The following is a 27933-nucleotide window of genomic DNA, read 5'->3' as shown; positions in this document are numbered from 1 at the left end:
TTCTGCCAACCTAGCAGTTCGAAAGCGTGTAAAAGTGCAAGTAGATAAATAGGTACCGCTCCGGCAGGAAGGTAAACGGCATTTCCATGCACTGCTCTGGTTTGCCAGAAGCGGCTTAGTCATGCTGGCCACATGACCCGGAAGCTGTACGGGGCTCCCTTGGCCAATAAAGCGAGATGAGCGCTGCAACCCCAGTCGGCCACGACTGGACCTAATGGTCAGGGGTCCCTTTACCTTAAAGACCATTTATCATCTTAGTCATGCGGCAATTATCCCAACCAGGAGAAAATGCCTTTAAAACTGCCAACCTGCTAGTAGGTGGAGCAGAGACCAACATCTTAAGAACATGTTGGATCAGGCCAAGGGCCTGCCGAGTCAAACAATCTCACATTGGACAATCAAGTGTCTGTGGGGAACCCTGAAGCAGGATTCGAACACAGAGAATTCTCCCCATCTGTGATTTCCAGCAACTGGCATTTGAAAGTATTGCCTCATCACGTGGACCTACTAGAACATAGATAGATTGCATGCCATCGATAGCCTTCACTTCGACCTACGCCTCTCCAGCCCATGCACATCGTTTGACTGGAGAATTGCATCACAAAAATTCAGAGAAGCACGGTTCTCAAACGATAGCTCTGTTTCGGTCTTTGTGTTGGTTCGGAAAGTCTCCCATTAAAATGCAAACAAAATCACAATTGTCCCCAGGGCCGGATTTAGGTTTGATGAGGCCCTAAGCTACTGAAGGTAATGGGGCCCTTTATACGACAATAACAAATTGTCGCTGTTTTTTGTGTTGAATATAAGCTATACGGTAATTTATGGACCTCATAGGTATCTTAAGCCATTTGTACATAACATTTTCAACCAGTCCATGAAGAATGTAGGTACCCTATATATAGAAAGGAGCAAACCAGTGATATTTTAGGGAGCAGGCTAGCAGGCGGGGCCCATGACTTACACCATAGAAGCCTACACAACACAAAACACTGTTGCTGTATGTAGGTTTTATTTCATTAGTTTTTTATCTTATATTTTGGAAATGTACATCCAGGTTTTTTCCCTTTAATTTTTTGGAGGAGGCTCCAAGAGAGTAGGGCTCTAAGCTATAGCTTGTTTGACTTATACGCAAATCCGGCACTGATTGTCCCCTATCTCAACCTGCAGTCCAGCCCCCCTCTTCCCTTTCCCATGGCCCAGAGTGGCAGGGCTTACTCACTGAAGTGTTTTGGCACTGGACGCTGGAGCTGTTGAACCGCAAAGCAGGCACCCTCTTCTCATTGCCCTGGATGCTGATGATGCACTCGTAGCCCCGCTGCCCGGACTGAGGCTGAGGAAGGTTCTTGGCCTTCAGCGTGATTGGCTTGATGACGTCCACAGGCACCAAGATCTTACTGACGTGCAGCAACTGGGGGCAGTCCTGGAGAAAGCAGGGAGGAGGAGGAGGCAGGATGGGAGGGGAAAGAAAGAAATTGTCCCGTGCAAGTTAGTAAAATGCTTAGTTACAGGAGCAGAGGAAGTTACAGATAGGTAGCCGTGTTGGTCTGCCATAGTCAAAACAAAACAAAAAAAAATTCCTTCCAGTAGCACCTTAAAGACCAACTAAGTCAGTTCTTGGTATGAGCTTTCGTGTGCATGCACACTTCTTCAGATACGAAGCAGGAGCAGAGGAAGGTTAACAAAGATGATAAATTGAAATTGAAATACTTTATTGTCACTTGTACAACTTGTATACAGTGAGATTACACGAGAGCCCCCCACTCAGCTCTCTTAGTCTTAATTCCCCTCGTTTACTGACACACACACACCAAACCCGAAAGTCAGTTGCCCTGTTGTTATCTTTTCATTCAGCAGCCTAACAGCCCACAGATAGAAGCTGTTCTTTGCCCTGTTGGTGCGACTAATCGTGCTTCTATATCTTCTGCCCGAGGGCAGGAGATCAAGAAAGTGCCAGCCAGGGTGTGAATCATCCCTGAGAATTTTCCTCACTCTCCTGAGGCAACGTTCTTCCGCTATTTCATCCAGCGGATTCACGGGGCAGCCCATAATATCTAGTGCTGTCTTCACCACCCTCTGTAGGCACTTCCTATCAGTTGATGTCAAACCAGCGTACCACACCGTGATGCAGTATGAAAGGACACTTTCTATTGTGATAGAAGGAGATCATCAAATGTTGATTGACATCGTTCATGAGTAGGTGAAGGATTGGGAAGTAAAGTAGGTGAAGTAAAGGGTTGATAAATAGTTGCGGGAACTGGCCAATAGTTGTTAAGCCTGGGGGAAAATACAACTCTATGTGTTGGAAAGGACCTCAAATCCTGCAATGCCGGAGTCTCAAGTAGATCATACATGAGAGATGGCCATTCCATCTCTGCTTAAAAACCTCCAAGGAAGGAGAGCCCACCACCTTCCAAGGGAGACGGTCCCACTGTCGAACAACTCTTACTGTCAGAAAGTTCTTTCTGATGCTTGGTCAGAACCTCCTTTCTTGTGACTTGAAGCCATTGGTTTTGGTCCTACCCTCCAGAGCCAGAGAAAACAAGCTTTCTCCATTTCCCCTTTAGATATTTGAAGGTGGCTATCATATCTCCTCTCAGTCTCCTCTTTACCAGGCTAAACATCCCCAGTTCCCTCAACTGAGAGGTGATGTGATAGCCTTCTTCTGATATCTGAAGGGCTGTTCCGTGGAAGATGGAACAAGCTTGTTTTCTGCCACTCTGGAATAACAATAATAATAAAATTTTATTTATATCCCGCCCTCCCCAGCTGAAGCCGGGTTCAGAGCGGCTAACAACAATAAAAGTAAAACAACATTCTAAAATCAATTCAGTTTAAAATCAATTCAAAATCAAATTCATGGCAACCATTGGGCTAGAGTTCTGTGAGGATTACCAAAGGCTGTGCCTTGGCCAAAGGCCTGGTGGAACAGCTCTGTCTTGCAGGCCCTGCGGAAAGATGTCAAGTCCCACAGGGCCCTAGTCCCTTGTGACAGAGCGTTCCAACAAGTCGGGGCCACAGCCGAAAAGGCCCTGGCTCTGGCTGAGGCCAGCCTAACCTCCCTGTGGCCCAGGACCTCCAAGATGTTTTTGTTTGAAGACTGTAAGGTCCTCCTTGGGACATACCAGGAGAGGCGGTCCCGTAGGTACGAGGGTCCTAGTCCGTATAGGGCTTTAAAGGTTAAAACCAGCACCTTAAAGCTGATCCTGTACTCCACCGGGAGCCAGGACAGCTGGTTTAGCACCGGGTGAATGTGATTCCCCGTAAGGAGTCTCGCCGCGGCATTCTGTACCCACTGCCTTATTGTTTTTGAGACAGGCCATTGTTCATAAGAAGGTAAGAAGGGCCTGACGGCCAATGGCCCATCTAATCCTGCACCCTATTCTCCCAGTGGCCAACCAGGTGCCCCAGTGGGAAACCTGCAAGCAGGATCCAAGCACAAGAGCCCTTTCCCCTCCTGTCGTCTCACGCAATCGGTATACAGAAGCATTACTGTCTCCAGCTGCCATCCATCGATCGCCCTCTCCTCCATGAATTTGGTCTTCTAAAGCCCTCTAGTTTGGTGGTCATCACCACGGAGCAAATTTCATAATTTAACCATGTGCAACGTTAAGATGTGTTTCCTTCCATCTGCCCTGAATCCTCCAACATTCAGATTCAACCAAGGCCTTCTTTAGCATACGCGGCACCAGAGTGCAAAAAACTGCCCAGCGCACCCCATTTGGGGGGGGGAGGCCAAAGTTGTTGAGCAATTCTCTCCCATGCCGCTGCAGGTGGAGGGAGGACAGCAATCCCCGCAGAGGCTTGGGAGGGAAGCTGTGCGCCATGTGTGAGCAGCATTTGTGCGCTGGGCGGGCTTCTCGACGGCCCGCCAATCCCAGGCGCATAGGAGGGCAGAGCCGGCCGGCTGCCTCATCGCCCGCAGCAGAAAAGCCTGTGGCGCTCTGACGGGCTCTGCTCCGCTCAACAGCGGCTGTCAGCTGGCCTGGTTCTTCAATCCCCAGACTCCAAATCTCAGCCCCGGACTCTCGGCCTGGCGCCCCTGAGAGCCCTACACCCAGGTGCCCTGCACCCCTCGTGCCTATGGGTAAGCCAGCCCTGGATTCAACTACCATCTACCTTAGCCCACCTTGGTCCATCTAATTTAGTGATGTCTGCATTGACTTGAGCAGCTCTCCAGGTCTCCAGGCAGAGAGATGGCCTGGGATGCGTACTCGGAGGCTGAACCTGAGGAATCCCAGCCTGCACAGGAGTCCCCGCTTCCAGAACCAGCTGAGCCGGGGCTGGGACCTGAGCCTGAAGGGTCCTCACCTGTGCTGGATCCTCAGGTGCAGGCACCAGCTGAGTCTGCTCTGGCTCCTGAGGGGATGGAGGACCCATTGCCTGCAGGTGCTCCACTCTCAGCCCCGTCAGGGGAAGAGGAGGTTGCCTCTGGGTCCGGTAACCCTCCAGCCTCTCCTGAGCTGCAGAGGCTCAGGGCAGAGAAGCGTGGGGAAATAAATTCTCAAAGGAGGAGGGCTCGCCTCCAGGCCAGGAGAGGAGAGTCACCTGTGGACTGGGGCCACCCTATGCCTCTGGGCAAATAAAAGCCAGCCAGCCCCAGTTCCAGGTTGCGGGAGCAACATTCTTTGGTAACCTGTTCCTGCCTGCACCCTGTCCTGATCTTCTGCCAGAGTTCCTGACCTCACCCGACTCCCCGCCTTGGACCCAGCCGCAGCTTTGATGGACAGCCTCCATACCACACCCTCAATTTGGAATGGCTTTGGACCTCGCCGCACGGTTAACCCTCGGGACTAGCACACCCGCTTTACCTGCAATTGCCACTGGGGCCTTTTGCATTCAAAGCAGCTGCTCTACTAATGAGCTGCGCCTCTTCCCCCCTTTTATGTTATGCAAGAGAGCTGCCCTTTAATTTGTCCTCACCCCATTCTAAGGAAAGGTAGAAGAGACAGCAAAGCGGCACATTCTGTGGGGGGCTGATTTCAGGTGCCCGATTTCAAGAACTGGCAATGGGAAGGAGGGACGAAGGGAAGGAGTGACTCAAAGCACTGGGAGGGGGAAGCAGAAAGACGTGTGACTTTAGAGAGAGATGCGGGAGGTATCTCTCCTCACAGCAGATGGCGGACGCGCCTCATGGGCACAAACAGTTGAGCAACACCAAGGAATGGATGAGCTGTGGAACAGCTGCAGTTACCCTGACTAGGAATGGCATTATGGAGACTGTCAGTCATGCTGTTCTGTGGGTGAGATGGACCACAACTAGCATCAGGTGTGTTTGCAAGGAAAATATGCCCACCATGCCAGGCTCTGATCAAACGGTATGGAATTCCCCAAAAGCTTGCAACACACTCACCCACAGCATTTGTTGAATAATGCAATGCTATTTTTAAAAATACAGAAATATGTATTTCCCAGAACATTTTATATATATATATATATATATATATATGCTTTCGTAGATTTTCACGGGTACAGGAATGCAGGTTTTGGTGTCCTCGGGTGTCTTCCCGTGTAAAAGTTGGGGTGTCTAGGCGACGTTTCGACGAGGTCTCACTCGTCATCTTCAGGCTGGTGCTTTCGGCTTCTTGTTACTGGAACAGAGCGGGATCTCAATGTTTGAGTTCCTATAAATACTGTAGAGGGGGTGTGGTGTCTAGCCTCCAATGTTCTGGGCAGAGAGGAAGTTCCCAGGCTAGTGTGCCTTTTCTTCTTTTGTTCCTTAATTACTTGAGAGATACCTTGAGTGATTTCTTGAGTGATATCCTGAGTACCACTTAGGTGGGTCATTAGGTGTGGATTAGTTGCTAAAGTCTTTGTGTCTTGACCTCTTGAACTTTGTGAAGAGTTTTCCTGAGAAGATGGATGTATTGCACTTAGTTGTGCTTTGGCTTGGCTTCGTGTGTAGGGGCGAGCTGTGGTTTTGTGGCTTGTGTCAGCCAGATCTGTGTAGGGATTGCAGGGGGGTGCAGCATCCGGAGGTGCCACCATGGATTGGCTACTGGATGGTGTCAGTAATTCATCTGTGGAGAGGGTCTGGGTTTGGGTCTGGTGTGGTTGATTGGTGTTGGCGTTCTGTGTGCCTCTGGATCTGGTGTCAGTTTTTGTGGAGAGGGCTAATTTCCAGATGTCTGGCAAGCGGGATGTGTCGTCACGCTTGTTCATGTTGTGAGGGTGTTTCTCTATCTCGATGGCTTCCATGATTATTCTCTTGTGGTGATGTTCCGTGACACAAGCCACAAAACCACAGCTCGCCCCTACACACGAAGCCAAGCCAAAGCACAACTAAGTGCAATACATCCATCTTCTCAGGAAAACTCTTCACAAAGTTCAAGAGGTCAAGACACAAAGACTTTAGCAACTAATCCACACCTAATGACCCACCTAAGTGGTACTCAGGATATCACTCAAGAAATCACTCAAGGTATCTCTCAAGTAATTAAGGAACAAAAGAAGAAAAGGCACACTAGCCTGGGAACTTCCTCTCTGCCCAGAACATTGGAGGCTAGACACCACACCCCCTCTACAGTATTTATAGGAACTCAAACATTGAGATCCCGCTCTGTTCCAGTAACAAGAAGCCGAAAGCACCAGCCTGAAGATGACGAGTGAGACCTCGTCGAAACGTCGCCTAGACACCCCAACTTTTACACGGGAAGACACCCGAGGACACCAAAACCTGCATTCCTGTACCCGTGAAAATCTACGAAAGCAAATATATATATATATATATATGCTGTTTTGGAACAGCTGCATTTGTTGCCAGTTTCTGGCCCAATTCAAGGTGCTCCTGTTGAGTGTTTAAAGCCATAAATGACTCGGCCCCCAAATTTCTGGAAGATCCCCCCTTCTCTGCAGACCCCATTGGGGATTCAGATCAGAAGAGGGGATGTTTTTGTAGGTCTGCTGCCCTCAGGAGAGTGATGGCAGCCTAGGAGAGGGCCTCCTCTGTGGCAACTCCTAAGTGAACATGAGAACAGACTTCTGGGTCTGTCCAACCCAGCATGCTTTTCTCACAGTGACCAACCAGATGCCCTTGGAAACTCACAAGCAAGATTTGAGCATCATCATCATCATTTATTTATACCCTGCCCATCTGGCCAGGCCTCCCCAGCCACTCTGAGCAGCTCCGAACAGAATATTAAAAACACTACAAAACATCAAACATTAAAAACTTTCCTAAACAGGACTGCCTTCAGATGTATTCTAAAAGTCAGATAGTTGTTTATTTCCTTGACACCTGATGGGAGGGCGTTCCACAGGGTGGGTGCCACCACCGAGAAGGCCCTCTGCCTGCTTCCCTGTAGCTTTGCATCTTGCAAAGCCCTCAGAGCTGGACCTCAGTGTCTGGGCTGAAGGATGGGGGTGGAGACACTCCTTCAGGTATACTGGCCTGAGGCAGTTTAGGGCTTTAAAGGTCAGCACCAATACTGTGAATTGTGCATTCTTCCCTTTCTGCTGGTGGCTTCCAGCAAGTGCTATTCAGAAGCGCTGCCACCTCCAACTCTGGGGGCCAAGCATAGCTATCCTGGCCAGTAGCCATTGATAGTCCTCCCTTCCATGAATCTGTGGAATCTTCTTTTAAAGTCATCTATAAAGCCCATTACTGCCCCCTTCAGGAGCGAGTTCCATACATTAACTATGTGCTGCATGAAGAAGTACAGTGGTACCTTGGGTACTTAATTCGTTCCAGAGGTCCGTTCTTAACCTGAAACTGTTCTTAACCTGAATCACAACTTTAGCTAATGGGGCCTCCTGCTGCCACCGCACGATTTCTGTTCTCATCCTGAAGCAAAGTTCTTAACCCAAGTTACTATTTCTGGGTTAGCGGAGTCTGTAACCTGAAGCGTCTGTAACCCGAGGTATCACTGTACATATATTTTTAAGAAGTGAAGCTCCTGCCACACAGAGGTGCATCTGGTACCTACATGGTATAATTTCCAAAAGATAACCTGGGATAGCTCAGTCAGTAGAGTATGAGACTCTTAATCTCAGGGTTGCGGGTTCGAGCTCCACATTGGGCAAAAGATTCCTGCATTGCAGGGGGTTGGGCTAGCCAGTGTGGTGTAGTGGTTAAGAGCGGCGGACTCGTAATCTGGTGAACTGGGTTCGCTTCCCCGCTCCTCCACATGCAGCTGCTGGGTGACCTTGGGCCAGTCACACTTCTCTGAAGTCTCTCAGCCCCACTCACCTCACAGAGTGTTTGTTGTGGGGGAAGAAGGGAAAGGAGAATGTTAGCCGCTTTGAGACTCCTTTGGGTAGTGATAAAGCGGGATATCAAATCCAAACTTTTCTTCTAGATGATCCTCTACAATTCTGTGAGTCTCTATGCTGAAGACTCATCTCTCCCCCCTGGCCTTTGGCACCTGAGATGTGTGCTTTCCTGTGACTGCAATTTGTCTTAAACTGCTTCTAATGTTGCATTTTAAATGGTTGAGAGCCACTCTGGGAGCCTCAAGGTGAAGGGAGGTTAATAAATCAAATCAATAATAATGAAAAATAATAACCATAGGTGATCGAAGGGTTTTGTTTTTTTAAAGGAACCCTGGGATGGATTCCAGGAGCGGAAACTCAGAGCCAGAGCACAAAGACATGCAAGAAGACCAGGGGGGTTAAGAAAAAGGGGCAATGTGAAGAAATTGGGAGATTTCCTTCTCGCACGCCACCCCAAGCCGGCGCCATAACCTTTTTGATCATCCTTGTTTCAAATTCATTAACAAGAGGCAATTGCAGAGGCCCCAATAAAAGGATTCGTTAGCATATAAAAAGGTTTGAGGCTCTGTTAGGAAGTTCATTATAGATAATTGAAGAGGCGAGGGCCGTTAAAAAGGCGAAATCCTCTTCCCAATGTGTGACTTTATCTGATTGACCTAATGTACTTCCTAATTGAAATTTTAAAAGGCAATTTCTTGGAAAGATGGGGTACAAGGGAGTTGTGGGTCTCGCCCTCTGTGTCCAAGCCTTGGGTACGGCCCAAGATGAGGAAGAGAGAACTTTTAAAAAATGGAGATCCTTCCCTAAACCACCTCCACCCCTATACTGAGCCCAAGAAATAAGCCATAGGGACTAGAATATACAGTATGCAGTTGGGTAATGTTGGACTGGGACCTGGGAGACCAGGGTTCGAATCCCCACTCAGCCATGCAGCTCATTGGGTGAACCTGGGACAGAGGCGCCATCTTGTGACCAAGACGGGTGGAGGGCTGATGTGCGTTATGCATGCGTGGCGTCATGCACACATTGTTCTAGATATAGGTAGGTAGCCGTGTTGGTCTGCCATAGTCAAAACAAAATAAAATACCGTATTTTTTGCTCTATAAGACTCACTTTGTTCCTCCTAAAAAGTAAGGGGAAATGTGTGTGCGTCTTATGGAGCGAATGCAGGCTGTGCAGCTATCCCAGAAGCCAGAACAGCAAGAGGGATTGCTGCTTTCACTGCGCAGCGATCCCTCTTGCTGTTCTGGCTTCTGAGATTCAGAATATTTTTTTCTTGTTTTCCTCCTCCAAAAACCGGGTACGTCTTGTGGTCTGGTGTGTCTTATAGAGCGAAAAATACGGTAAATTCCTTCCAGTAGCACCTTAGAAACCAACTAAGTTTGTTTGTTGATCTCTAAGATACAATGCATTGTGTAAGTGCCGTGTGTTTGACATCACAAACGGGCAACGCACATCACTGGGAGGAAGCTGAGTGGGGAGCCCAGCGTGGCACAGCTCCCTCTCTCACACTCAGGAGGAACCAGCCGTTGAATCGCTCTGTGTTTGGCCTCCTCTGCTCCCTCAACATCGAGGGGGCCCACCCCCCTTGCCAGCAAATATTGCTGTGGTCAAACAGTCCTCTACCCCCTAGGAGCTGGTGTGCCTGCTGTGGAACCAGTTCCTGTCTCTCAGTCATTAACCTCCCTCTTTCCTCCGCAGGGTCGCTGTGAGGACAACATGAGGATGTTGAGACTCCTTTAAAGCCCTAAACGGCCTCGGTCCAGTATACCTGAAGGAGTGTCTCCACCCCCATCGTTCAGCCCAGACACTGAGGTCCAGCGCTGAGGGCCTTCTGGTGGTTCCCTCACTGCGAGAAGCCAAGTTACAGGGAACCAGGCAGAGGGCCTTCTTGGTAGTGGCACCCGCCCTGTGGAACATGCTCTCACCAGATGTCAAAGACAAAAACAGCTACCAGACTTATGGTATTTTAATATTTTGTTGGAAGCTGCCCAGAGTAGATGGGGAAGCCCAGCCAGATGAGCGGGGGTATAAATAAATTATTATTATTATTATTAATTATTATTATTATTATTTGCACAACAGCTCGAGCTCTTGGAAGGAAAGGTTTGGGTATAAATTTACTGAACAAAACCCCACAATTTGCATTCATCTGTAAATAATAATAATAATATATTTTATTTATATCCCGCCCATCTGGCTGCGTTTCCCCAGCCACTCTGGGCAGCTTCCAACTGAATGTTAAAAATGAAACAACGCCAGACATTAAGGCCCCAAGCCACCACGTCACTCCCAGGAAAGGCGCCTGACTTGGGCACTCTGCAGGCCAGGCCCCGCGGTAAGTGCTGATTCCCACGGTGTGCTATTTTGTCACCTCCCTCAGGGATGACACCCGGGGCAGTCCGCTCCCCCCTTCCTACGCCCCTGGTTCTGCCGCTGTACATGCATGCAGTGGCAGAACTAGGACCAAACTGGGATCAGACCAGCATCCTAAATCTGACCAAAAGCTGGCTAAGGGGCTTAGGATGCCGCATAAACGCTGTTGCACAAGCAGAGAGGGACTCTACCAGCAGGGTAGCACAGAGGTACCTCAGGTTAAGAACTTAATTCATTCCAGAGGTCCATTCTTAACCTGAAACTGTTCTTAACCTGAGGTACCACTTTAGCTAATGGGGCCTCCCGCTACCGCCGCGCGATTTCTGTTCTCATCCTGAAGCAAAGTTCTTAACCCGAGGTTCTATTTCTGGGTTAGTGGAGTCTGTAACCTGAAGCATCTGTAACCCGAGGTACCACTGAAGTCCAAAGGGGCACCACCACCAAAACTTCTGTAGGTGCTGACGTATTTTCAATCTTTGTTGGAAGCCGCCCAGAGTGGCTGGGGAAAGCCAGCCAGATGGGTGTGGGTACAAATAATAAATTATTATTATTATATTACCTACCAGCAGGGATTTGCCAGAGGTACAGCCAGGAAGGCCATGAGAGTCTTTGGGTCCCGTCCCCTCAAAATGGCAGAAAACGGCACCAGTAGTGTAGTGATTTCCCCTCTGAACCATGCCAATGCGAGGAATTTAAGCTATTCTCAATATTAACTGCATTTATCACCTCACCTTTCCCTCCAAGGGGCTCACGGGGGGCGTACCTGTTTTTTCCCCCCTTCCTCCCTTCATGCCCACAACAATCCTGTGAGGTCGCTTAGGCCAAGCACTTAGCTTGTTGTGATTTCTTGGGGCAAATGCCATTTCCCCCCCCTTTTTCCTTAAACTGCAACGCGTCTCCGACTGCGAGCAACAGCAACAATTTCCAAATGCATCCTGGCATTGCCTGAGTTTGTTTTTGTTTCTTGGAAAAAGAAGTACAAGAAGCTGCAAACTAATGTGCCGGGGAAAGCAAGAGGCAGTAATAAGCATGCCATGCGCCGCGCATAGCTCCTGATTTACAGCTCGCACTGTGTTTACATTATTACACTACTAATTTCCACGGTCATAAAATCATATTTATATTTTATGCCACAGAGCAAGGGAAGGGGACTAAAGAGATCTTATTAGGCCATAAAAGAGGAATCAGGTCAGTGATAACACAGGGAGGGCTTCAAGCCCTGTAAATTTCCTTTGTATCTTTTTGCCAGCCTCGCCACATCTCTCTCTCTTTTTCTCTTTCTCTCTTTTTTCCCTCTCTCTCTCCCTCCACCCTTACCAACTCTGCCATTGCCTCCAAAGTCACACCCTTCCCTTGTGCAACAGAACCAACCCAGGAGAGGCTCCAGCCGGTCAGAGGATCCTTTAACGCACCATATATTTTATCTGCATTTCCTAAAAGTTTACGGCGCCATTAGCTTGATGGATGACGTACATATTTATTGGCACAGAAGTAATAATGGAGAAGGAGAATGCCCATAACCTTAAAAGGTAACTGAGGAAAAGAAGTGCTGCCTGGGGGATTTATGGAAGGCATAAACGTCTGTAGATAACAACAGAATAATTGAGTATTGGACTGCTGGTGGCTCCGACAGGCTCCATCCTAGTTAAGGGGGCTGTCAGGGACTCCTCCCCATAAAACCGGTTTTATTATCTTTGTTTATTTTTTAGTGCTGGCAAGAAGCGTCTGTGAGCAAAAGCCTGAGGGTGCCCTCCCCTCTCTCTTACTCTCCATCCCAAGATAAAGCTCAGGGGTCCCCAAACTAAGGTCCGTGGGCCAGATAAGGCCTCAGGTATTCGTTTATCCAGCCCGCGGCAACCCCCGCTGCCCGCTGGCTGCTCTTACTGGTGCTGCACTGGGAGGCTGCCCACTTCCAGGTCGGAGGAGCACCAGAAATAGCTTGTGCGCATGCGCAAGCGTTATTTCTGGTGCACATTTGGGTCTGAGGAGGCCCGTGCACATGCGCACAAGCTATTTCCGGTGCTCCTCCGACCCGGAAGTGCACCAGAAATAGCGTGTGCGCAAGCATATGGGCATGCACTCCCCCACCCGCCAGCCCTAGCTAACAGGACCAGCAGTCAGGGATGATGGGAGTTGTAGTCCCAAAACATGTGGAGGGCCGAGTTTGCCTATGCCTGGTGTAGAGTTATGCAAACCCCAAGCCAAGGAGAAAAGGAACTATTCAACCTTTAGAAGACATCTGAAGGCAGCCCTGTATAGGGAAGGTTTTGTAAATGTTTAATTGTGGGTTGTGAAACACAAGAGCAGTCAAGCAGAACATTCCTAGAGTGAACATGTTTACACATGGGGAGGAATGTTTGTCCAGCCAGCAGGTTAACTTCATGTTCCCTTCTGGGCTGGGACAGACTTCCTCTGCATGTGACTAGAGGTGGGTGTGGCCTTACCTGTGCAGGTAATGACAAAGGCACAGGGCAGGGCAGCCATCTCTCTCTCTTTGGCTACATGCATCAAAGAAGCAACATCTGCTTAGCCAAAGATGCTCTCTTGGCTTCCAGCCAAGAGAGGACAAAGGACTGTCTCCTTATGAGAAAGTTAATGTAATTGAAAAATAAGATAAATTGTGGATAAATGGTACTCTATAATTAACCTTTGACAAGAGAAATTTAAAAGATTAAATTTGAGATTTGAATATTGGGAAATTTTAATAGATAAATTAAATTAAGTTAATAATTTGCTGGTAAAACTTACGAGTTTAGAGAGTAGGAACAAGAGGCGTGAGGAAGTCCAAGGATGTTTATGAAATGAGGATATCTGAATTTGGTATGTTTTTTTATATATCTTTATTGTCAAACAAAAATTTAATAAATATTATAAAAAAAGGACTGTCTCCTTATGAGATAGTTTCCAGGTGTATGTTACTTTTCTAAGCTAAGTCTGCCTTCTGGGATCCGATTGTGAACAGAATGAAGTGTGAGTAAACCTTTTTATACTTTTATAGAAAAATGTGTCGTGTCATATCTTTTTATGAGGGAATAAGGGGGAAATACCAGAACAGTTATTATAGAGGCTTTAGCGAGCCTGAGCAAACACATCCGCTGTGAGTTTAAAAAGGGGAATGTTACTCTGCTAAATTGTGAACTTGTTAACACAAGTTGGAAAGGCTATAATCAGACAACATATCCTCTCCTGCATCCCTGAACATTCCCACATTAATGGGTGGTGTATAGATAATAAAATGATGATGATGATGATGATGATGATGATGATGATGATGAACTAGGATGTCCCTATATTCATTGGATAAATGTTGGAGAGTATGAAAGTGCTGCTGTGGTGTCAGGTCCTGCTTGCCATTGAAGCACCCGGTTGGCCACTGTGAGTGCAGGATGGGCCTGATCCAGGAAGCTCTTCTGACGTTCTTATTTATCTATTGCTCTTTAGTCTTTCTCCTCTCTCTGGGCAGCTTGCAGAGCAGCCTCTGCTTGGCTGCCCAAGGCCTGCTCCCTGGCTCGTTCTTCTCGCACCTGTTACGAACCCTCCTTTCTCCATCTGGAGAGCATCCATTCCGGAGACCCAAGAGGGGCGGCAGATCTCGCTTCTTAAGTGGAGGGAAAGGGACAAAGGAAATCAGTGCATTTGAACCTGAAGGGTCTCTTAAAGGCCTGCTAACATGCAGCAGCTGTTCCTGGGGAAAGGCACAGCCTTGGGATCTGCCAAATGCTGTGATGAATTAATATTTGAAGCCTTCATTCTTTTGTGTCCCAAAGCATGAATGAGCTGGCATGAAGTACTTGCAGCAAACAAGATATTTCTTCTTCTTCTTCTTCTTCTTCTTCTTCTTCTTCTTCTTCTTCTTCTTCTTCTTCCCCTCTCCCTCCCCTTTTCTTTTCGGCGGCAAAATGAACCCCCCCCCATCCTTCTCTGAGCGGAGAGGGTGGGTGGAATGAGCAACCACCTGAAAACAGCTACGCACGAAAAGATGAAAAACTCCTTCAAGGTAATTAGATGATTAAGAACCTTTTAAGCCCAGGACCTAACAGATTTGTTATCTGGAGCTGCTCTTTTTACACATTCCAAGCTTTTATTCTCTGCTTACCACCCGCCTTATTGCAATCCGCAACCCCCCCCCATCTCCCGCTGCTGCCCTGCGCCACCCACTTGGTTCCTACTCATACAAAGCTGAAATCCTTTTCAGAGTCCTGAACAAGATACTGTTCATCTCTCGCAAGGCAAAAGAAATGCAGGCAACAGAGGCTTACTTCTTCATCCCATCCAGTCAAACCAGGCTAGCTTACGGCATGCGCCAGCGATACAGGAGGGTTGTGATGCTAGGAAGGAATCGTTGAAAGTAGCAATGGGAGAGGTTTCGGTGGGAGAAAGAGGTCTTTCTCACTCCCATCAGGGCCAGATCAGAACATAAGAAGTGAAGAAGAAGAAGAAGAAGAAGAAGAAGAAGAAGAAGAAGAAGAAGAGGAGGAGGAGGAGGAGGAGGAGTTTGGATTTGATATCCCGCTTTATCACTACCCAAAGGAGTCTCAAAGCGGCTAACATTCTCCTTTCCCTTCCTCCCCCACAGCAAACACTCTGTGAGGTGAGTGGGGCTGAGAGACTTCAAAGAAATGTGACTGGCCCAAGGTCACCCAGCAGCTGCATGTGGAGCAGCGGGGAAGCGAACCTGGTTCACCAGATTACGAGTCCACCACTCTTAACCACTACACCACACTGGCTGGATCAGGCCAATGGCTTCTCTAGCCCAGCATCCTGTTCTCACAGTGGCCAACGAAATGCCTGTGGGAAACCTGCACACAGGATCCAAGCAATAGAGCAACTCTCCCCTCCTGGGGTCTCCAGCAACTGGTATTCAGAAGCATCGCTGCCTCTGAACATGGAGACAGAGCCTAGCCTTCATTGCTAGTAGCCACCAATAGGCCTCTCCTCCAAGAATCTGTCCAATCCTCTCTTAAAGCCATCTAGCCTGGTGGCCATCTAGTGGGAGGGAGTTCCATAGTTTAACTATGCACTCTTACTTGAATTCTGCTTACAACATCACCTGCGTGGTCACAGGTCTGTCATCCTTGCCTTCTGATATGCTGACAACCACAAGAAGGAATGTAGGCCTTTCGTTGCATTTTCCCCCTTTCAAATCTTAGGGAATGCATAAGTTGGCATGATCTCTCTATTAAGAACCCATTGCTCCATTTCTCTGCTTCTTAATAAATATCCCAGTCCTAAGCATGGTTCTGTCTTTGTCCTCTCGAACACCACCTTTCCTTTCCAACAATTCATTCCACAAAGGATGGAGTTGCCAAGTGTGTTGTAAACCAGCAGGGCTCAATTCTCCCAAGCCTCCGTCGCAAAGGGAAATTATACGTCAGAGTGAAGTATCCCGGTCACAAATCATCCCACCATATTGTCAGCCTGTTTTGATTGAGCTCAACGGCGGAGGTGTAAATATTCTTGCTTTATTGCCAAGCTGAAGTTCTGAACAAGACGCGGACAGGCCTTTCCAACGTCTGCGCTTTGTGTGAGCAATGGCGATTTGGATCTTAATCAGGTGAACGAGTGAAAATGGACTAATCCGATCTCTTGTAAAAGAAGACTTGTCTTCAACTGGTCCATTAGGGGGCAACTGTTATTGAAGATACAATATAGAAGAAGCTTTGGGATGCTGTACCATTATGCTCCAAATCTGCTCCAGGTCTGAGAAATAATGCTAAGAAGTGTTTTTGAGGTGCCATTATACACCTGTAAAGCTTTCTTTACAGAAACGCGGGTGGCGCTGTGGGTTAAACAACAGAGCCCAGGACTTGCCGATCAGAAGGTCGGCGGTTCGAATCCCCACGATGGGGTGAGCTCCCGTTGCTCGGTCCCTGCTCCTGACAACCTAGCAGATCGAAAACATGTCAAAGTGCAAGTAGATAAATAGGTACTACTCCGGTGGGAAGGTAAACGGCGTTTCCATGTGCTGCTCTGGTTCACCAGAAGCGGCTTAGTCATGCTGGCCACATGACCCAGAAGCTGTGGGTCCCTTGGCCAATAAAGTGAGATGAGCGCTGCAACCCCAGAGCGGTCACGACTGGACCTAATGGTCAGGGGTCCCTTTACCTTTAAAGCTTTCTTACATTTCAAGAACAATGGCAATATTCCACCAAATAACCATGGAATGACTTCTGCTTACACAATGAGACTTGTCCCACTCTCTCCTCTCTGTATCTCCTCCACAATTTATTTTGGGGTCTTCCCCAACCTTCCCAAACAGATTTGGTAATGGCATGTGATGCTGACTGGAAAAGGAGAGGGGCGTAAGTCATTTTCTACAAGCAGAAGTTCTTGCACTCAACTAATTGTTTTATTGAATACCACCCAATATCTTTGTTGGTGAAGTGGGGAAAATATGGGGCTTCCCTCGCCCTTGATCGGGAGACAGCAGCTAGGGCAGAATGCTGCACCCGATTGCTGACAGTGATGAGGCCTGGTTAGCAGATTTGGAATATCTGATTGTTTTGATTTGTTGATTTGTTAACGAGGGCCATGTGATGTTTCCTAAGTTCCATGCTGCGTTACAGAGGCAGTCGAAACTCCGAGTGCTGTTGCCCACCAGAGATACTTCTCAGGTGTTGTATTGTTGGCCCAGAAATGGAAGCAAGAAGAAATACCGACGAAAGAAGAATGGCAGATAAAATTAATGGACTATGCAGAATTGGATAAAATGACAGGAAGGATTCGAAACCTGCGGGACCAGAGATTTACAGAAGATTGGAAGAAATATACGAACTATTTGAAGAGCAACTGTAATCAACAAATTATGCTAGTAGGACTACAGTAAGTTTTGTAAGGAGAAACATATGAAACATATTGCAAAGAAGAGAAAGAAGAGAGACATTAGTTATGAGATTTAAATGTAATAGTGTAAGCAAGATATGTATATTAAGTGAAAAGATTGGAAAATTTTCAGATGTGATTGATGGAAGTCAAAAAATTGTATAAGATATAAAAGTATGTTTAATAATTGTTGAAAATGATATGTTAAAAAATTGATTTTATATATATATGATACTTCTCAGGTGTTGACTGCTGCTGCAACATCTTTGGAAGGCAAAATACTGATGCTGTTACATAGCAAATATTTTCAGGATATTATTATTATTATTATTATTATTATTATTATTTAGAACCCTCCTCCTTTCTCCAAGGAGCTCAAGGTTGAAGAACAATGGTTCTCCCACTCCTCATTTCCTCCCCACGATGACCCTGTGAGGTAGGTTGGGCTGAGGGGCAAGAGCCCAAGGTCATATTCAATGAACTTCATGGCCGAGTAGGGATTCGAACTCTGCTCTCCCAGGTCCTAGCCCAAGTCTCCAACCGTTCTACTACCACTGGTTCTGTTGGATATTGACACATTCACATTGACACATGCGAACACACCCAGAGAGGCTATTTGGAGGCTATCCACCCAGAAAGATTGTGATGAGAAAGGAAATGGAGTCCATTATTACCAGAGACCAGATAGATGATGGTTAAATTTATTACCTGCCCTTCATCAGCATTGATCGTAATGGGTTACAACAATTTTAAATACTGAATTAAAAGTAACCAAAGCAAATTGCAACCACAGGAATAGGGTGGGCCTGGAAGACACACATCTCAGGTGTTAAATGGCAGGCGTTTCATAGAATCATAGAATCTTAAGAATTGGAAGGGAGCCAAGAATCATCTAGTCAGACCTGCTGCAATGCAGGAATCCCAGCTAAAGCATCCATAACAGATGGCCTGGAAGCTGGGTAGGGAAGAAGCCAGACACGCCCTATGTGAAGGAAATTCCACAACTTAGGGGCTACCACAGAAAAGGCCCTCTCCTTGGCCACCCGTCTCCCCAGCCTGGAACTTTCTCAGATGAAGCCAACAAATTTCTAAAACTCTCTCCATGTTTCCTCCCCACCCATTCCCCTCAGAGGGATGATGGTGGACCCTGGCAAACATCCCACAGGGCATTCCTACCTCAGGAACCTTGACTCGTCCTTCCAAGAAGTGGCAGTTGAGGGGTTCGTGAGTACAGACATGGCGGTATTTGCACCAGTGGCACCGGTAAGGACTCTCCACGCAGGACAGGCACCTGGGCAGAAGGGAGAAGAGGAGAAGGAAACGGAAAGATTTCAAATGCAAAATATGATCTGGACATTTAAAGAAGGCACAGGGAAAACAACCACACCATGGGGAGGGGGAGCAAAGAAAATTATTATTATTATTATTATTATTATTATTATTATTATTATTATTATTATTAGCATGAATATTTATTTGCTGCTTTTTCACAAAAGTGACTCAAAGTGGCTTGAAACAAACATTAATGCCCAGTACAAGAACAAGAATAAAAGAGGAAACTGAAATAATCATTAAATATATATATATTATTTGTTGTCCACCTAATTCTCCAAGGACTCAAAGCTCTCCCCCACCTCATAAATACCCACAACAGTCCTGTGAGGTAGGTAAGGTGGCTGAATGGCAGTGTCTAGCCCAAAGTGACCCAGTGAGCTTCCTGAGTGAGTAGAGATTCAAACCCAGGTTTTTCCCGGGTCCTAGTCTGAAGTCTAACCACTACACCACACTGGCTCATAAAAGGCAGATCCCACTTAACCCATGCCGTTGAAAAGACGAGCAGCAGAAGAGGCCACAAATATACTTAAGTCCTGTCCTCAATGAGGACCAGAAGCCTGGGAGAATAAAAATGTTTCTGCCTCAAGCCTGGACACAGACAAGGATGATGCCAGGCACACCTTTGTGGGCGGGGCATTCCATGAATGGGGAGCCACCACCGAAAAGGCCCCATCCTCATGTCCCTACCCTTTGAAACGCCTTCAGAGGAGGCACACAGAGAAGAGCTTCAGATGACGAATGCAAGATATTGGGGTCCTGAGCTGAGTAAGTCTTTAAAGGTCAAAAGCAGCACTTTGAATTGAGCCAATAATCCAATTGGTAGCCAAGACTGGTTTTGTTTTTATGTTAAGAAGAAGAAGAGGAGGAGTTTGGATTTGATATCTCACTTTCTCACTACCCTAAGGAGTCTCAAAGCGGCTAACAATCTCCTTTTCCCTTCCTCCCCCACAGCAAACACTCTGTGAGGTGAGTGAGGCTGAGAGACTTCAGAGAAGTGTGACTGGCCCAAGGTCACCCAGCAGCTGCAGGTGGAGGAGCGGGGAAGCGAACCCAGTTCACCAGATTACGAGTCCACTGCTCTTAACCACTACACCACACTGGCTCTCCCATCCTGCCGTATTCAATAATCTGTTCGCTGAGTTCTGCAGAAGCTGCAGCTTCCAAACCATCTTCACGTACAATGTATTTCAGCAATCTAACTGAGGAGTAATGTTATGCAACTGCTGGGTGGTTTACAGCATATATATAAAAACTGTAAAACATCAGACATTAAAAATTTCCAGATACAGAGCTGCCTTCTTCTAAAAGTCAGATAGTTGTTTATTTCCTTGATATCTGGTGGGAGGGCGTTCCACAGGGCGGGTGCCACTACCAAGAAGGCCCTCTGCCTGGTTCCCTGTAACCTCAATTCATGCAGGGAGGGAACCGCCAGAAGGTCCTCAGAGCTGAATCTCAGTGTCCAGGCTGAATGATGGGGATGGAGACGCTCCTTCAGGTATACTGGACTGAGGCCGATTAGGGCTTTAAAGGTCAGCACCAACACTTTGAATTGTGCTCAGAAACGTACTAGGAGCCAATGTAGATCTTTCAGGACCGGTGTTATATGGTCTCGGCAGTCACTCCCAGTCCCCAGTCTAGCTGCCTCATTCTAGAATAGTTGCACTTTCCGAGTCACATAGCATAGCTGTAGGCTCTAAAACATTGCATACAACAGATGAATCCGGCCAAAATTTCTCAAAGAATTTTTGGACTGGGAGGGACCCCACGGGACATCTAGTCCAACCCCCTGCAATGCAGTAACGGCAGCTCAATTGGATCAAAACTGGATTGCTGAGAATTTCAGTGTTCAGGGTTTTAACCCTCAAAGGAAGCCTGGCCATGACGAAGGCTCAGAAACAAGAGGACAATGCTAGGATCAGACCCCAGCACCCGCAATCTTTCTGCCCTCTCCTTGTCGCATGAACTCCCTGCTTCCCTTCCTCGCTGCAAATGTAAGCCCAGACATAAAAGCAAATATCTCATAATTGCTGTGTACACATTTTTCTTTTTGTAAAAAGAAAGAAAAAGGCTAGGGAACTCCCTGGGTTATTCCTATTCTGTCTGTATCCCCGATGCAAACACTCCACCTCCCTCTCCCGCTGGTGAAATCTGTCTCTGCTTCAATCCACCGAAGACTCGGCTGTTCTTTAAATTGATAACAAGCTCCAGCTCTGATAAATCAAATTAAAAATGGATAGTGTATTATAGTTTGTCAAGTCGGAAAGCAAAACACGCCATAAATATTTAAACGCCAGCATCTCTGGGTAGCTGAAGTCGGGTTTCCAACCGCCTCCCCCTTCTCTCCCCCCCCCTTTCCAATTTCACCTGCGCTGCTGTTTGTCAAAGTGGCAGAGACGGGGAAATAAGATTTGGCGTCGCTTGCGAATTGCTGAACTGATGCAAAGATCCCTTCCTGGTGCAGCTAGAGCACACTTTGGGGGCGATGAAGTCTGCGATAGAGCACCAGTCGCGGAAAAGGGTGGTGCAAAAATCTGGGATGCTAAAGATACGGTGGGTGCATGCCATAGGAACGCTAGATCTCCCAGAACATGTGAATTGCACTGTGGGTTAAACCACAGAGCCTAGGGCTTGCCAATCAGAAGGTCGACGGTTCGAATCCCTGCGATGGGGTGAGCTCCTGTTGCTCAGTCCCTGCTCCTGCCAACCTAGCAGTTCAAAAGCACGTCAAAGTGCAAGTAGATAAATAGGTACTGCTCTGGCGGGAAGGTAAACGGCGTTCCCGTGTGATGCTCTGGTTCACCAGAAGCGGCTTAGTCATGCTGGTCATATGACCCGGAAGCTGTACGCCGGCTCCCTCGGCCAGTAAAGCGAGATGAGCGCCACAACCCCAGAGTCGGCCACGACTGGACCTAATGGTCAGGGGTCCCTTTACCTTTACCTTACGTTTGTACAAAGAGGGACGCCACCTGATATGCGTTTAAAGCAGGATCATTTCTCCAAAGGATCCTGGGAGCTGTGTTTCATTATGCGTGCTGGGAGTTATTAGGAGACACCCGTAGTCCCCCAAAAGCATACCGTCCAAGTGCCCCTATTTTCCAGGCACAGTTCCAGAATTACGAATGCCATCCTGGCATCTGATATGATCCCAGAATGTCCCTATTTCCTTTGCCAGTGCTGCCACCGCCCAGCTCAGGGATGAGGATGAGCTGGAATGTTGGAGGGTGTGCGGAAAGAACTACAATTCCCAGAGTTTGCTGGGGAGACGGACTGGTGCTTAAACCCCAAACTTACGAGTTGTGGACGCTGCAATTGTAGAAGACGAAACTGGTGCTGGCAAAAGTCATCCCTGTTTCCTTGGATTTGAGCTGGAGCTGGACAATGTGGTGGTCTCCTGGAAGTGGAAGAAGAAACAGGGCTTATTACATCTAGTTGCATGGCGAGTCCGTCCCTCCCCCCCCCCATTGGAACTAAAGACACATGACACAATTATTAAGGTTAATGGGCTAAATAAGGCCACAACTTTATTGGTTACAGGTGATGAGCAATATTGGCTTAGGCATTGGTCCTAACCGACTACATCCAGCTTCAGCCCATCCGCTAGAGGTCCGGGAAGGGTTAGCCACCAGTAGGGGGAGTCTTGCTGATGCACATCAACTAGGAATTCCCCCGGGGTCACCAATAGGGGGCGTGCCTTAAGCCCTCACCTCCCTAGGCTTCGGACAGGGCCATGCCCCCCAGAATCCTTTATCGGATTACCCTTCAATATGTGGGGCAGGTGATGGCGCTACCTCCTCTCTTCCATCTACAGAACAATACCAATGCCTAACTGCCGATACCAAGAAAGTTATAGGAGGTAGGCGAAAACCAAGTGGCTGTTGCCAATTTACCAAGTGGAAAAATTCCTACCAGGCCCCTCAACGGCGACCAACCAAGATCCATAGCAAGGTCAAGGAACAAAAACCTTATAGGGCGGGAGGGTGCGAAAAACCAGAAGAGCTGGCATGTGGCAAAGCAAAGAGGGAGAGCCCCGGCCGCGTCTTGCTTTAAATAGGGCAGGCCATGCCCCCAGAGCCAACCAATTGGTTGGCCAGAGGATGACGCGGCCAGGAATCCCCCCAATCAAGTGGGGCAGGGCTCCAGCCGCAGCACACGTGGTAGGGCCGTGAAGCCCGCAACTCCACCCCCTTCAAGGGCGGAAGTGGCTTTCTAAAAGAGGAAAACAATCCACACTCTGTTCACAAGGAAGTTCTCCTTGCTGCCTAACTTGGCTCCCTTTCCAGCTGCTATCAAGATGCAACCCTCAACACACGGCATTCCTTAAAGAATCATGGGAAGTCCGCTCACCTTTTAATTGGTGGGGGCATTGTAGCCAGACAGCCAAGCCTCAATAGTTTTCTGGCTTAGGGGTGGAGATATGCCCCCTCCTTTCTATGTCATCTGTGCTGGGGGACAGCCCCTGTCAATCAGCTGGCAGGGTGGGTGTGGCCGCAGGTAATTTAACTGCGGCACAGCCGGTTGGCACCTTCTTCTTGCCTCTTCGTCACATCACCCTACCCACCCACCCTCTTTTCATGCTTTTCTCTGATATGACCTGGTTATGGCAATTGTCAGTCGCCATGTTGTTGGGGCTGCATAGGAATTTTTCCCACTTGGCAAATTGGCACCAGCCATTTGGTTTCTGCCTACCTATTAGCAATTGTCACAACCTTTGTGAGGTTAGGCATTGGGTAAGCCTTTGTTTGGTTGGAGGGAAGGTTGTTGTCTTCGCCTGCCCCTCCTCAGTAAAGGTATCCTGTTAAAGGGATCCAGGGTGTGAATCCTGTCCAATGCCTGGACGTGGGCTAGGGCCATGTCAAAGCCCCTATGGCAGCCTTTCTAAACCTGTGGGTCCCCAGATGTTGTTGAATTACAACTCCCATCATCCCTAGCTAGCAAAGCCAGAGCTCAGGGATGATGGGAATTGTAGTCCAACAACATCTGGGGACCCACAGGTTGAGAACCGCTGTCCTATGGGGACCCCACAGGTGCCACTATCTGATGTAAGTTATAGGGCACCCCCTATCAGTGGGTTAACCTTCTGTGTACTCCCTGCAGACAGGCAGGAGTCAAGATACAGCCTGGCTTCACTCCAATGTCTAAGCCAGACATGGCCAAACTTGGCCCTCCAGATGTTTTGGGACTACAACTCCCATCATCCCTAGCTAACAGGACCAGTGGTCATGGCTGATGGGAATTGTAGTCCCAGAACAGCTGGAGGGCCAAGTTTGGCCATGCCTGCCCTAAGCCAAACCACTCACATCTGTAACCAGCAAAGTTGTGTCATATTTGAACCCTTAAAGCAAAATACTCTGTGTCAGTGTGTTTTATTGTTCTCCTGGGAACTTAGTAGTTCGGGTGCCTTGGCACACAAATGTAGCTTAACCCTTCACAGAAGTGAAATTCCTAATACCCTAAAGAAACAACCGTTCTCAAGATCCTTTGGGGCGGGAGGGAGATCTCTAAATGTGCATCGGATGTGCTTTAAAACAGAGACTCATAGAATTGTAACATTGCAAGGGACCCCAAAGGGCATCTAGTCCAGCCCCCTGCAATGCAGGAATCACCTTGTTTCATAGGAGCCTTCCTGCCCCCTTCTTTAATTCCATCCGCCCCATTCCAGTAAGTATAGGCCACAACCTTACTCCCTTTCTCCCACCTCACATCCCCGCCTGCCTAACAGACCAGGATGCTGGCTGATGACAGTAATTGCAGGAATTTCATAAGGAAGGTGCACATGTTTAATGCAAAACTTTAACCCGTCTGCCCTCTTCCACCTCTATTATTTTCTTCCTCACCTGAGAGAGTCATTAATCAATCACGCCAAAGGGAACCTGACAACAACTCATCACCGCCAGCCTGTACACACACATGCACATGCACACTCCTGCATACATTTTGCCATCGGAGTGCCCCACTGCTGCCCATCTGCCATGCTGATGACTTTGACAGCTCAGTTAAATGCGTTGCATTTAATAAGAGCTACTCTTCCCTTAGGGACACGGGTGGCGCTGTGGTCTAAACCACTGAGCCTCTTGGGCTTGCCAATTGGGAGGTCGGCGGTTTGAATCCCTGCAACGGGGTGAGCTCCCGTTGCTCGGTCCCTGCTCCTGCCCACCTAGCAGTTCGAAAGCATGTCAAAGTGCAAGTAGATAAATAGGTACCGCTCCGGCGGGAAGGTAAATGGCGTTTCCATGCGCTGCTGTGGTTCGCCAAAAGTGGCTTAGTCATGCTGGCCACATGACCCAAAAGCTGTCTGCAGACAAATGCCAGCTCCCTCAGCCAGTAGAGCGAGATGAGCGCTGCAACCCCAGAGTCGTCAGCGACTGGACCTAAGGGTCAGTGGTCCCTTTACCTTTACCTTTTACTTCTCCCTTGCTGGGGACTTCAGAGGGCTGGACAGAGCAGTGGGAGCAACATATGCCTGCTTGCCCCCCCCCATTTAAATTTGGGCAAGGGGGAAGAGAAGGTCCACTTGGATTCAGCACATGTCAGAAATGATCCCCTCTCCTGTGCCATATCAGGATATTCAAGGTCAGCTCTTGGGTTCACTGAGAAGCATTCTTGATAAGTGGCCCCCAAACTTGTGGCAGGGTTAAGTGCCCTCCCCAAATGCCACAGTTCGCCTTCAAAAGGAAAAGGGAAATACCAAGAAATTTGGGATGGGTACATCTTTCCATTTCCCTTCCTCCCCCCCCCAAACTTAAATTCTTTTCTCCGCATCAGTTTGCACTTTTTTTAATTAAGGAGAAGGAAAAAAACCTCATGAAAATGTATCACTGTGAATTTCTGTGTTTGTGTACGCAACGTTGCTTAATGTGCACCTTTTTACAAAGCCATTTCCCTTAAAAGAATGAATTTTGTATGGCTTCCCCCGCCGATATGCACAATGTTTAATGCACACTTTACCCAACCTCGTGCGTTCTTTGTGAGCATGCACTGGCAAAATTCAAGAGACGTGTGGGTTTCAAAGGACGGCTGGTGCATCCTTGCGGCAACAGTGAATTGTGCAGGTGGCGGGCTTTGAGATGGGAGATAAATTCAGTTTCTGCCCCCTGCCTCTGTAACAACATCCTGGGTGGAGACTCGGTCGGACTCACCGTTCGCTGTGATGATCTTTGGCACCTCCTTGGCTGCGGGGGACTTGCACTGAATTCGGCTCCCCAGCACCACGCCGTCCATTTCCGACAGGTCCCCAAAGGTGCAATTGACGCCGTCCGACAGCTCCGGGACATTGTAAGTCTCCAGGACCAGCTGCAGGAGAAACGGGGAGAGGAGAAGGAAGAGGTGGTTGTTGCAGGAAGCCCAGCGAGAGAGGCAGAATTACACTGGCGGCGCTAAGACAAAATGCCACTTGCTCAATAAGTGGCATCCTTCGACAGAAAGCAGTGCTCAGGGTGGGGAAGGGGTGCGATGCAGATGTAAACACGAGGTGGCAATGCAGGGATTCCTGGCGCAGCGCCGTGCTGGGGTGGGTTTGCCTGGTGGTGGTTAGGAGTGCTCTGCAGCGCTCATGCAAAGTGGGCAGCCTTTGGGGAATGCCGTGAAGATTCGAGGCGGCTCGCCGGCACGAGCGGCGCTTCTGAGGAAGGCGGCTAGTTACTCACAAGAGGCACTCTGCGGACTACAGAGAAACTGCAATGCTGCAGCCTAACTCTCTACGCCTCCTCTCCTAGCACCACCAGCAGAGGGAGCTCTCTGTGTCACCAACAAGGCCCTGCGCATAAAGGAGTCTACATTATGAAATAGATAAATAAATGGGGCCCACAGGTACAATTCACGTCCTCACAAACTCATGGGCGTGTGTGCATACGCTGCCATTATTCATACGGATGTAAGCCATTTCAGCCGAGAAGCAAGGTAATAAAAATTGCTTTGAGCGGATAGATAGAGCGGCTGCACAGGAGCCTGGTCTGTTTCCAGGCACAATTCAAAGTGCTGGTGCTGACCTTTAAAGCTCTTCACAGCTTGTGACCAAGGTACTGAAACACACAGCCTCTAATAACACAAATTGTTCTGGGAGTCTTTGAGACGTTATTTTTAGTTGGCTCTGATAACGATTTGTCCTGTAAGCCCACTAAGTGGGAAAACAGTGTATTAATATTGTATAGTGAAAGGGGGGAAATGCCCAGTTTATGGCAAGAGCGCAAGGTGTCGGGGTGGGGGGTGGGGTTTAAAGCCCCCTTGGGTGCCCAGTTGCATCATTAGATGCTCAGAGAAGCAACTGATTTCTAAGTCCGGGCATTTAAACCATGGCTCCCTCCAAAGAATCCTGTGAACTGTAGTTTGACCCTCACAAAACTATAACTCCCAGCTCCCTTAAGAAACTGCAGTTCCCAGGATTCTGGGAAGCATGCGATGTAAATGTGCTTTAAATCATGGGTAGGCAAACTAAGGCCCGGGGGCTGGATCCGGCCCAATTGCCTTCTAAATACGGCCCGTGCACAGTACAGGAATCAGCGTGTTTTTACATGAGCAGAATGTGTCCTATTATTTAAAATGCATCTCTGGGTTATTTGTGGGGCATAGGAATACGTTCACCCCCCCCCCAATATAGTCTGGCCCACCACAAGGTCTGAGGGACAGTGGACTGGCCTCCTGCTGAAAAAGTTTGCTGGGCCCTGCTTTAAATGTTTGCGGCCGATGTGACGCGGGGCTCTTAAATGGGTCTGAAATATGCTCCCGTCCCACAAATCTGGTGACTGAATATATGTGGGGTGATTTTCCAAGATAGGGAGTGACTCACAATCTGAGCAACACAGAGTTTTTTTTTGCCTGCTGTAAAAGAAAGAAAACTACAACTGGAAAATGACCTGCTGATTATCTTTTGTGCGCGGTGAATTCCTGTTCTTACTCATTTGTTTAAAGGTACAGTATACGTCTGTGCGATTTCATGTGTGTTTAATGCTTAAATACAGTGGTGCCTCGCAAGACGAAAAGAATCCGTTCCGCGAGTCTCTTCGTCTTGCGGTTTTTTCGTCTTGCGAAGCAAGCCCATTAGCGGATTAGCGGATTAGCGCTATTAGCGGGTTAGCGGGTTTAGCGGATCAGCCTATAAGCAGATTAGCGGATTAGCGGATCAGCTGATAAGCGGCTTAGCGGCTTGGGAAAAGGGGGGGGGAGGAAAAAAACCCCGCAGGAACTCGCAAGACATTT

General features: G+C 48.2%; 1 protein-coding gene across 3 annotated transcripts in view; it reads right to left on the bottom strand.

The window, feature by feature from the left end:
- PLXNA4 (plexin A4) overlaps positions 1-27933 on the bottom strand; it is a 612201-nt gene that overhangs the window by 124078 nt on the left and 460190 nt on the right. For all 3 annotated transcript variants that reach the window (XM_083699819.1, XM_083699820.1, XM_083699821.1), the window contains 4 exons: positions 25878-26031; positions 22033-22132; positions 18583-18697; positions 1220-1420 (listed from right to left, as the gene is read on the bottom strand). In XM_083699819.1, the coding sequence (XP_083555945.1) occupies positions 1220-1420; positions 18583-18697; positions 22033-22132; positions 25878-26031 (570 nt within the window). The remainder of the gene's footprint in view (positions 1-1219; positions 1421-18582; positions 18698-22032; positions 22133-25877; positions 26032-27933) is intronic.

This window comes from Podarcis gaigeae (assembly GCF_964106915.1).
Source record: "Podarcis gaigeae genome assembly, chromosome: 10".
Classification (NCBI taxonomy): Eukaryota; Metazoa; Chordata; class Lepidosauria; order Squamata; family Lacertidae; genus Podarcis; species Podarcis gaigeae.
Note: the sequence above shows the minus strand (reverse complement) of the source record. Positions and strands in the feature narration are given on the sequence as shown.